Consider the following 13091-nt stretch of genomic DNA (forward strand, 5'->3'; position numbering starts at 1 on the left):
GTTAAAGAGGTTATGAAAAAGTTAAGGAAACATTTTAAAAATAATGTAACATGATTGTCAATGTAATTGTGTTGTCATTGTTATGAGTGTTGCTGTCATATATATATATATATACATATATATATATATATATATATATATATATATATATATATACATATACATATACATATGACATTTTAAAAATTTTCCTTTACTTTTTCATAACCTCTTTAACACAGTACTTCTCCGCTGCGAAGCGCGGGTATTTTGCTATATACATATATATATATATATATATATATATATATATATATATATATATATATATATATATGACAGCAACACTCATAACAATGACAACACAATTACATATATATATATGTAGATATGTATATATATATATGTGTCAATCTATCTATGTATGTATGTCTACACATATATATATATATATATATATATATAGATATGTATATATATGTGTATATATATATGTAGATGTGTATATATGTAGATATGTAAATATTTATGTATATATATGTGTCTCTGTGTGTATATGTATATGTATATATGTATACGTATATATATATATATATATATATATATATATATATATATATATATATATATATATATATATATATATATATATATAATGTGTGTGTATGTATGTGTGTATATATATATATGTTGATATGTGTATATATATATATATATATATATGTATATATATGTGGATGTGTATATGTATATATATGTAGATATGTGTATATGTAGATATGTACCCTAAGTTCTTGTCTATAAGCCGGACTCATGTATTAGCCGGAGACCAAAAATCATACGAATTTTTAAAATAAAATCGTATCATAGATAAGCCGGACTCATGGATAAGCCGAACGTACTATAACCTATAACTAATAGAAGGGAGGGAGGTCAGTGGTCTCACTCGCGCCCATTTAATTTCTTTAAGGGGGGGAGAGAGTGTGAGATATTGGCGTCTCTCTCACTCCCCGCATGGCGCGGTTGGAGCGGCCGGAGCGCGTTCTTTCTGCTCTGGGCATCGCCGAGTCAACACGAGCGCGTAGCGGTCATTTAAATTGTGATTTTATATGTAAGCATATTTAAATATATATCGCGGATTTCTGCGGACAATGGGTCTTTTAATTTCTGGTACATGCTTCCTCAGTTGGTTTGCCCAGTTGATTTCATACAAGGGACGCTATTGGCAGATGGCTGAGAAGCTACCCGGCTTACTTTTCTGTCTCTCTTGAGCTGACTATCTGTGATCCTGACGTATGGGGATTGAGCAGGGGGGCTGTTTGCACACCTAGACGATACGGACGCTCGTCTAAAAATGCTGAAAGATTATCTTCACGTTGCTATCTTTTGTAAAGCTGATTCCTGAAAAGACATGCTGCACAGTGCTTTGCATACTTAAAAGCTCGAAGGGCACGTATTGATTTTTGACTGAAAAACAAACTCTCCCTCTCTCTCTCTTTGTCTGCTCCTGACGGAGGGGGTGTGAGCTGCCGCCTTCAACAGCTTTGTGCTGCGGTGCTTCGCATACTTAAAAGCCAAACAGACATATTGATTTGTTTGCTTCACTCCTTTGAAGAGGAAGATATGTTTGCATTCTTTTAATTGTGAGACGGAACTGTCATCTCTGTCTTGTCATGGAGCACAGTTTAAACTTTTGAAAAAGAGACAAATGTTTGTTTGCAGTGTTTGAATAACGTTCCTGTCTCTCTACAACCTCCTGTGTTTCTGCGCAAATCTGTGACCCAAGCATGACAATATAAAAATAACCATATAAACATATGGTTTCTACTTCGCGGGTGGCTCTGGAACGCAACCCCCGCGATGGATGTATAAGCCGGACTTATGTATAAGCCGATATTCTATTTTTTCATTTTCACAACTTTTTTCCTTAGATAAGCCGCGGCTTATAGACAAGAACTTAGGGTATATATATGTATATGTATATATATGTTTATGTGTGTGTGTATATTATATATATATATATATATATATATATATATATATATATATATATATATATATATATATATATATATATATATATAAAAGACAGCAACACTTATAACAATGACAACACAATTACATTGACAATCATGTTACGTTATTTTTAAAATGTTTCCTTTTTTTTTTCATAACCTCTTTAACACACTATTTCTCCGCTGCGAAGCGCGGGTATTTTGCTAGTATATATATATATACACATACATATATATATATATATATACACATACATACATACATACATATATATATGTATATGTGTATATATATATATATATATATATATATGTATGTGTATATATATATATATATATATATATATATATATATATATATATATATATATATGTATATGTATGTGTATATATATATATATATATATATATATATATATATATATATATATATATATATATATATATGAATGAGTAAGATCAAACTGAGAAGTATTGTTAATACTGTAAAGTATGGAGCCTGTCAAAATTTGCCCTGGTAACTGTCATTTAGATTTTGGTCAGGAACCAAATATTCTTTAGCATGTTTATATATAATCAATATCACTGTTCATTCAAATTTATACACGTCAGTTGTTAGTTTTTTCAGTCTCTCCTACATGCATCAATTTCTGTGAATAATTTCTCTTTCTTGTAAAAAGGCAGGATTAAGCAATAATTTACTTGTAAAAATGTAATGTACGGTTAAAAAGAGGCTCAAACTTTTAAGCAAACAAATGCAAATGCACAGAAACACTAGGTGGGAATGTAAAATATACTTATCTGAATGACTAACCCAATACAAATGTTTCCATTGAGAAGAATTTATCAGCTATGATATTTATTCAAGTGAAAAGTCTACAGGGGCCAGAGATTCTATTATTTTAAAGTGCAATAGCACTTCACTAGTACTACATAATAAGGACAAGTCAGATAATGGAAAACAGCACTAAGGAAGACAAAGGGGCAGACTTTAGACTTTTCAGAAACTAATTATTAATCAGTGAAAGGTCAAGATATTACACTGAAATATAAATGATACTATGTACTATGACTTAATACATAATTCGCCTGCCTCCTCACTCACTCACTCACTCACTCACTCACTCACTCACTCACTCACTCACTCACTCACTCACTCACTCACTCACTCACGTCCGGTCGAAGCCGAATGCGCAGTCGCCTTCTGCGCAGCTGCCCGAAAAACCTTACGAGACCGAAATCCAACCCCAACATCGCGGCAGGCGTCGGATTTAGCCTACGCATTTCGGGATTATTATACTGAAATTCCAAATCCTTCCGCCAAGGCATAGGATATTAGCCCCGATCACAGCCAACCCTCACACTCAAAATAATACGCAAGAACATATTATTATTAAGTACTTTCAGCGGCAGGAACGACTCCACAGCCATCACGATCATTACACTACCGTCGTTCGCAGATGTTGATGTGTACGAAGCGAGGTACACATTCTAAGCCGCATACAAATCTCCACAGGTGGCACGGTACGCATTGTCGTGCGCTGCTACTGAGATCTGAGTAAAATAAAACGCTGCTGGCCTATTCGCACCAAGCACTGAATGTTCACCACACCATCTAGAGTGATTTTAATGCCCCTTGCATCCTCGCCCTTTCAAAACTGCTTATTCTTGCAACTTGGTGCCAACAGCCGCAAAAATTCAAAGAGAAAGGCGACTTCGATTAAAGCTCTAGAGGCCTGAAAGGCGATTTCGACTACAGCTCGAGGCCTAATTACGCATTCTGATTCAATTATGCATTCATTCAATACATCTATATCAGGTTTGTGGTGCTTATACTTATTACTATTCCATATTTTACTGGAACATTCATCATTCAATATTATACTATAGGCCTGGAAAATTCATCAACTAACAGTACAAGCCTGTACAGTAATGAGTAAAGCGGACTAAAATCATTACAAAAAAACTTAGTTTCTTCTTCTACTTTTCGTTGATTTGTATTTCTCATTTTTTCCCTTTTACTGCCATAGGCCTACATAATTATAAAATATGGCAATTTTTATGCACATGACACAAAATACATGTGTTTCCAAATTCAAAGGGCATTCCCTGTCAAACTAGCATTCGCCATGACTATAAACAAGTCACAAGGACAAACATCTGACATGGTAAGAATATTCCTTGCCGAACCCGTTTTCAGCCATGGTCAATTGTATGTGGCTTTTTCAAGAGTCAGAAGGGCAAGTGATGTGAAGGTGCAAGTTAAAGATGGGCCACATCAAGGAAAATTACTACCAAACAGTGAGAGTGTCTTCACAAAAAATGTAGTCTACAGAGAGATTTTACAACTTTAGTTGCATACTGACAGGCCTCCAGTATACAAACAAAAAACGTTGTCATAGCATGTATTTTTTAAGTGTACAGTATTTTTCGCCGTGATAAAGTTATACATATCCCAAACCTCTTAGTTAATTATCATTACTTACATCACTTTCTTATTTATTTCTTACTTATCATTTGTTCTTCATACACTGCTGACACAAACTCGTGCCCGTTTCATCTTACGTTGTCGAAACGGGCTTTTTGTCTAGTTTACCATATTAAGGTATGAAATAAAAAGCACCCATTCAAGATATGAAACAAAATTCTATAACCTTGTCACTTGAACACTAACCTGATTGGCTAATGAAGAAGCAAACATCATCCCTGAAGACAGGAGTGTTCCGATCTAGGAAGTCACTGGCCAGTTCAACCATGACAGGCAACTCGGTTAGTTCTTCAAGAACTTGTCTTGTCTAGTGGGTAAAATGTTGTTAAAAACAATGTATAATTAGTTATATATACTGGACTTTGCAAAAAATTTGGTGGTATGAGTGCTAAATTCTGTACATATGTCAATGTAATCTCCAGACTTGCTAGAAAATGTGTCAAAACTGAAAAACATTGCATCTCCAGCAGAAAGCAGTAGCAGCAAAGACAGAAAGCGTAATTCATTCATTTGGTTTAGTCATTAATGATGCACACTTTACAAAGCAGGTTTATTTAAGCTTTTGCAGATCTGTAATAAACAATAAAGAAGCAGAGTAGTAAAAAAACAAACAAAAAAAAAAAAAACATGCTGCCCACTTAACTGAAAATTTTAAAATTGTCAAACCCAACGGATATAATAGATACAGTGGGTATAGAAAAGAATCTCCCCCTTTGAAATATTCCCATTTTTTTGCTTTACAGCCTTAAATGAAAACACACACAATAAAATAGTTCTTCCCAGCTTTACTTACTGAATGCAACCTATAACATCCAAGTGAAAGATATCATAGCTACAGTTCAGAAAAATTGTAAAAAATCAAAAACAAGACATAGCCTACTGAGATTAATAAAGGATCACCCCCAATGTCAATATGTTGTTGAACCACCTTTTGCTTTAATGACAGCCTTGAGTCTGTTTGGATACTTCTCTATCAGCTTTGCACATCTAGAATGAGCAATATTTGCCCACTCTTCTTTACAGAACTGTTCAGGTTCTGTCAAATTGGATGGTGAGCATTGGTGGACTGCTATCTTCAAATATTTCCACAGATTTTCAATGGGATTGAGGTCTGGGCTCTGACTGGGCCACACGAGGACATTCACTTTTTTCTCCTTCAGCCACTGTGAGGTCAATTTTGCTGTGTGCTTCGGGTCGTTGTCGCGTTGAACCCATTTTCAACTTTCTGGCAAAGGGTAGCAGGTTTTCCTCAACAATTTAACGGTATTTTGCCCCATCCATTTTTCCTTCTACCCTAATGAGAGCCCCAGGCCCTGCAGCAGAGAAACACCTCCAAAAAAGAATGCTGCCACCTCCATGCTTTACTGTAGGTATGGTGTGTTGTGGATGGTGAGCTGCACTGGATTTTACCAGGTGTATGGTTTGGTATTGAGGCCAAATAGTTTGAGTTTGGTCATATCTGACCATAAGACCTTTTTCCACTAGGCATCAGAATCTTCAAGATGCATTCTGGCAAAGCTCAAACGAGCCTTCATGTGGCTTTTCTTGAGAAGTGTCTTTTTCCTTGCAACCCTCCTGAACAAGCCACAATTCTGGAGCGCTTGTGAAATTGTTCTCACATGCACACAATGACCACTCTTTGCCATAAAATCCTGTAATTCCTTCAAAGTGGCCATTGGCCTCTTGGTGGCCTCTCTTACCAGTTTGCTCCTTGCTCTTCCATCCAGTTTGGAGGGACCGCCGGATCCAGGGAGGGTCCCAGTAGTACCAAACACTTGCCACTTCTTTATTATGGACTTTACTTTGGAATTAATAAAGCCTTTGAGTTTTTTTTTGTATCCATCTCCTGCCTTATGTCTGTCCACAACTCTATCCCTGAGATCTTTTGAAAGTGGCTTGACACCCATAGTCAGTTGTTTGCTGTCAGTTGCACTACCAAGCAAGAGAATGCTCCAGGAACAGCTGTTTTTATGCTTCACTAATCACACTGATTACAATTGATCACAGGTGGAAGCCAGTAACCATGGTCTGCAATGGAAATGGTGGTTACTTACACGTGATTGAGTTTACAAATGTTGTTTAGGAGGAGGTGATCCTTTATTAATCTCAGTATTTCCTACTTTTTTTTTTTTTTTTAAATACCTCTGAACTGTAGCTGTGATATCTTTCACTTGGGTGTTATAGATTGCGTTGAGTAACTGAAGTTGGAAAAAATATTGGCTTTCCAATATGTTTTAATTTTAAGCATGTAAAGCAAAAAAAAAAGAATAATTCAAAGGGGGCGATTCTTTTCTATACACAATGTATAAAAGCCTAAAACTGGTCAACAGAATTTTAATAAAATTTGTTGTCTACAAGACTGGGTCAATGTTCATGTCATGGTGCTCCATCCTTTCATATTCTTCAAGCTAAATACATTTAAATTTTAAAAACAGATAAAGGTACAGTAGAGCATGGTAAGAAAAATACATTCTACAAATTGGAAATCATTTTTAATAGAATTTTCCTTCTGCCATTTAAAATAATTTATAAAAAAAGTAATATAACCTTATATTAATGCCTTCCAACTTTTTTTACTTTTATGATTACAAAAGATAAAGATTATCTTATGTATATTTTTATTATATTTATTTATCATTTAAAATTTCTAGTAAATATACTGCACTGGACTGCGGCTGCCTCTTAATCTACATTGACTCCAGGGCTCTGACTAGCTTTCAATTTTTCTAAGATATCTATAGGTCTGACCAGATATGATAGGATATACAAAGCATTCAAAATCGAATAAAAGACAATCCAGACTAAAATATAACATATAATATTACAAAAACATCTTGAACAAATAATTTGTGATACAAACAAAAATCTTGAGCACCTGGACAGAGAGAGGGCTGAAAGAAGGGTCAAAATGATGGTTCTGTTTAATGCCTTCCTAAACAAAGGAGGACTTCATACAGCTCAAGGCTCTGTCACTGATAGAGCACTGATTAATGTGGGGCGCAACAAGATTGCCAGAAATTAGGGTTAGATGACCTTAGTGACAGAGAAGGTCACTGATGTAGTCCAATGCAAGGCCATTTAAAGCTTTGTAGGCTACTAATACAATTTTATATTCAATCCTGTAAGAAACCGGGAGCAGTGTATGTGCAAGCAGGAGGGTTATGATGTAGTCGATGTTGCCGAACACAAGGTAAAGGTTAATGGTGTGTTTTACAGAGATGATTTGCCTATGACACGACGTGATGGCAGAAACCCTCCGAACTTCACAATCATATGGAAACCTTCTGAAATTCACAATATGTATTGTTTAGTTTGATGTACTGTTTTTACTTCTCATTTTTATCACTTAATCTTTGAACAGGTGTGTTAAGTACAAATCCTGGGGGTCTTTTATGCCCACTGCTATCAGGCAACTCAATGCTTCTTCCTGAGGCACCCGTTAAGTTAATTTTGAAATACCATTTTGAAATATCTGCACAATATACATTTAGTTACTTATTTACTTACCTATTTATTTACTCATTATTGCTTACTTATTGTTTGACTGATTGATAGATTGGCTGTATTATTTGTTCTGTGAATATGTATCCTTGTTTTTTATGTTTATGTTGCTGTGTGCATCTGAATTTCCCCATGAGATTAATAAAGTTTATCTAATGACAAATATTCACAGCCCTGACTGTAATATGAGATATTAAAATGAATCAGTTTTACATTAAAAGACTGATAAGCTAAAAATATAAAACATTGCCTGTTATACAGCAGAGGTGTTGACCATACATCAATAGTCATCCAGCATCTCTCACAGATCAAGTAACAAAACGTTGGGTGCAAACTGGAGATAGAGTAAAACAGTATCCTGCGAACCCAGTGTCAATTAAATTTTTGGGCTTGCAAGCAGTTTGCCCTAAACTTTAGTCGAACTGATAAGTGAAAAATATGTTTTATGACTTGTAAAATGGTATTTTAAAAATATCTTTTCTTTGTAGTCAACTAACAGCTACTACCTTGTGTGTGGCATTATAAAACTGGAATTTTTCAGATTGCCATTTCATATTTTACTTCACTTTCAGGAAACACATTCATATTTTTGGATGGGTACATTACATTGTCTTCATTCACAGCACTCAGTCCAAACAAAAAAATGTGGGCTACTCCGCCTAATCTTCAATCAAATGGAGGAGCTAGATGGCATGTGGTTTTTTAAACTTTTGCTGACAGCAGGCTAATTAGTATTTCATTTCAGTTCTCTACACAGACATACGAGGATGTATTCAAAGGGAAAGTTAAACAGCAAATGCCATGCACTGTAAATCTCATTCTGCTTGCCTTTTATAGTGGGGATGCAAGAATTCTGCAGAGAAAAAGTGGTAAAATAATTTCTGACTGCCAAACTACTTTCTTTAAAATATAAACCCTTTAAATGTCTTAATGATCAACGTCTGAGTTATCATGATTATTATTCAGAAAACTTTATCCAACTTTATCCAAAATCACTTATAAAACAAAGCAATATTAGGACACATTTTAGTGATTAGCAGGATAGTTCAAAGATAAAAGAGACAGAAAATATTTTTGTTGAGGATAGTACTATGCTTACTATTACTTAATTGCAAAATAGGTGAAAGAGTAGAGATGATAGAATTAAAATCGCTGTAGATCCAAGATAAGAGGAACTGAAAGCCTGAGCAATGGTGTGTTTCTTAAGAGTGACTGTCTCATTTGTCTGAAATCTGAAGTGTTCATGCACATTTCTGATGCAAGACTGTGTGTACAATACATACTTTAAAATTTGCACCTGACATGTTTGCCAATATCCTAAACTAGACAAAGTATGCCTCTGTGTGAAGAATAAAACTGGTCAGAGCTGCAATAAAAAAAAGCTATTTAATGGCTTTACCTACAAAATAGATCAACATTTAATAAATACTTTGTCAAAAACCAGAATGTCTATACAGTACTTGTATGTCTGTTATATAAGAACATACAATTAGCCCCAGAAATTGACATATTTTAACATATAATGAATAAATATTTAAAATATGAAAAATTCAAATCTCATTTACTCTGGAGACAGTGCTATATTACCCACTTTTACTCTGGAGACAGTGCTATATTACCCACAATGGCAACTTAGCATGGCAATTTGTAATGTTCTGGTTAGGCCATATTAAACTTAGCATTGTGTTTCACCACATCTGTAGTGGCAAATGTGGTGTACAATAGTTTGGGATAGAATGTTTACAAGGCCCTAGTGAAGAGTGTTTAAATCTGTTTACTAAACAATTATGCTGGAATAAGCCAAGTACTATTTGCTTGGTCTTCGGACTTGTCAGGAATTGGTCGAAGCCTGGCTTTCTGCAGCCAGGAATACTTCAGTCCAATCTATAATTTTCACACAAAATAAATATTTATAATAAATAAAACTGACAGCATAAGATTAATTACTGAAATTTTCGGCAACACCCAATAGTTACGCCATAAAGAAATGGCTGCCTTTAAGCAAGGTCAAAAACACAAAAGAACCATTTTAGAAACATAGGCTGCAGTAAACTAGAGAAGCTTAGCCTAAATTCTAATTACTTACAGCCACTCCTGCATGATAACTGGTTCCACAGGCAATAAGAATTAGTCGACGACATCGCTGTATCTCTTTAATATGGTCCTTTAGCCCACCAAGATTCACTAGAATAAAATATTTCACACTTAACGTAAGAATGCCACCTCAAGCCAAACATCCCACTCCAACAGCTAGACCATACAGCAGTAACACAGTGCAACAGCTAAGTCACCATTACTCATTGAGCACACAATCTATTACATGCGTATAACAACCTAAAAAGGGGGGGGGGGGGGGGGGGGGGAGGGGAGAGAGAGACTTTTATAAAGACATTTACTTCACACATATCGTTCACACTGGCTCTGTCTAACTTACCAGTATTATTGTCAAAATTGACCCTTCCCCTCATGGTGTTGACTACAGACTCTGGCTGCTCAAAAATCTCCTTCTGCATGAAAGAGCTATAGTTACCTGCAAGTAAACAAATGAAGAAATATGTGATCTTCTACACTATACAAAGTAATGTTTTTTTTAATTCAACAGCAGAATTCATTGCTACTTATGATGGCATTACACTTCTCAGTTATTATAGTTTGCTGTTTTTAACTTTATACAGCTCACCTCCAGAAACCTTCAGTGTTTCAAGGATATAATCTCTTGTTGCATCTGATGCATTGAAAACTCTGTCTCAGGCTTAAAACATTAAAGCATTATGATGTTTCAAAAAGTATGCTAAAAGGTTAAAAAGATGTGAAAGGATAAACAGTAAAGAGAAGATTGATTCCAAATTTTACTCTCATACGAAGCAAATCATTAAGTGCTGCAGTAAATAAATAAACATACGAAGCAAATCATTAAGTGCTGCAGTAAATAAATAAACACAGAAAAAGAAAACACACAAACCTGCAAGATGTTCTTCACATCATCTGTCTCAATAAGCTCCAAACAGAAGGAGGCTCATATCAAGTTAAAATTTTCCATGTTGACTTGGTGCATATAGAAGGGATTACTTGCCGTACAAATAAAATGAGGGTTATAACCCAGGTTTGAAAGCCTAAAGTATAATGGTCTTAAGTGTATTCTTTCATGTCTTAGTTGTTACATTTTGCAAAAATATAGTGAATAAATATGAAACTACACAATTTTTTAAGTTTTAAAGACTAATGTTTTGTAAACTAATACTGTGTGTGAACACTATAAATTCCATCCAAAGCAACAAGAAATTCTTGTAGCAAAATAGATCCAACAGCTTCCTCTGCTGGTCAAAGGTTGTATATGATGAGTCACAAAAGCCATTCATTGATGCAGTTCTCATTTCAAGGCTAAATTGGTATTCCAGAAAGCAAAACTCCTTAATTCAGTGTATTAACCATGGCTGGGTCTACAATGACAGTTATTTAGGTGCCAACTCTGGAGCCCTGCTCAAAGCGGCATTTATATATGCCAGAAAAAAATGGCCAGTAAAAGAAAAAGTTGAAGTTTTTGTACTGACAGTACAGGCACTCACAGCAATGCTCTGTCTGTCACCCACCACTCTCCCCATTTTAATCCTTATGATTATAAACCTGTCTAGTCAAACCTAAATAAAAAGTTTTTAAAACAAAAATAAGAATGGGTAGGTCATGATCAGAGCTGGTGTTTAACAAGTCACATCAGGTTGTACATTTGATGCGTTACCGTGCCACAAAAAACAAAATGGATGGTCATTCAAAGTGACAAACCAGTGGTATAGTGAAAGGGAGAGTCAAAGAGATTAAAAGAAAATATATTTTTTCAAAAACTATATCATACTGACATTTGTAAACTAAAAAATAAACTTATAAATAAATGATGATTTCAGCAATATGTAAATACCACATTTGAGACTAATAAGACAATCCTTACAGATAATGATGTATTATCAGCAGTGCTAATGTGGAATACAACAAGTCCACTGCAAGAGATATGACACTCAAACCTGAATGAGGAGAGCCTAAGATCTCTTATATATATATATAACGCTTCTGGTTCGTCCTGCTTCCACTTCAAAACCGGTCCCGTCCACAAGCAGCCGACACGGCATTTCTCGATTCCTATTCATCCACTTCCAAACCCTTCCTCATGCTGCCTGTGGCTCCTCTTCAAAACCGGTCACGCCCACACGCAGCCGACACGGCATTTCTGGATTCCTATTTGTCCTCCTCCAAACCCTTCCTCACATTCTTCCAGTGCGATTCCTGCAACAAAACTTTTCAAACGCGAACCTCACTTGCTAAACACAAGAAAAGGCATTCTTCCCAACAACTATATGAGTGCCAGAAATGCAATACGAAGTTCACTACACAAGTTTGTCTGACTAAACACAAGAAAACTTATTCATAACTCTTGCAATGTGACTTCTTCACTTAATTCCTGTCTTCGCGTCCAAGAGTAAAACACTGGGACTCCAGACCAGCAGTGCAAACACTGTCATGCACTATACTGGCCTGCTGAGCGTAATACATCCAACAAGTACTTGAGGTGCTGCCACAACGGTAAAGTAGCTTTACCACCTTTGCAGCAGCCACCTGTGTCTTTACAACAGCTTCTTACACAGCAAACATCAGACGCTAAAAATTATCGTGAACACATTCGGGAATACAACTCTTCTCTAGCGTTTGCTTCCATGGGTGCACAGATAACTCAACCTCCTGGCCACGGACCATACTGTTTGAAAATACACTGGCAAATACATCACCAAATCTCTCCACTATACACTAACACTTCTACCTCTCCAGGATATGGACAGTTGTATGTTTTTGACAAAGCGCAAGCTACTGAAGTACACTTACAAAATAAAGCAAACTCTGCATGCAGCGAAAATTTACTTCTCCAGCTAGATTCCATGCTCAGAACCATCAACCCCTTTGCTAAATCATACAAACACATGCATGAAATCGCTCAGTCCAATCTGTACAAATGGCTTTCAAGGAAAACCCTGGGCAGGATTTACGACGATACAATTACCCGACATGTCACACTGATGTTGCAGCGATTTTCATCGGAGAAGATGGCGAACCGCCTGCCAAGA

At 35.6% G+C, this 13091-nt stretch overlaps 1 protein-coding gene across 2 annotated transcripts in view; it reads right to left on the minus strand.

The window, feature by feature from the left end:
- Positions 1–13091, minus strand: part of gfpt1 (glutamine--fructose-6-phosphate transaminase 1) — a 113831-nt gene that overhangs the window by 31479 nt on the left and 69261 nt on the right. For both annotated transcript variants that reach the window (XM_051924102.1, XM_051924099.1), the window contains exons 11-13: positions 10418–10513; positions 10070–10167; positions 4669–4789 (exon numbers count right to left, since the gene is read on the minus strand). In XM_051924102.1, the coding sequence (XP_051780062.1) occupies positions 4669–4789; positions 10070–10167; positions 10418–10513 (315 nt within the window). The remainder of the gene's footprint in view (positions 1–4668; positions 4790–10069; positions 10168–10417; positions 10514–13091) is intronic.

This window comes from Erpetoichthys calabaricus, chromosome 1, assembly GCF_900747795.2.
Source record: "Erpetoichthys calabaricus chromosome 1, fErpCal1.3, whole genome shotgun sequence".
Lineage (NCBI taxonomy): Eukaryota > Metazoa > Chordata > Cladistia > Polypteriformes > Polypteridae > Erpetoichthys > Erpetoichthys calabaricus.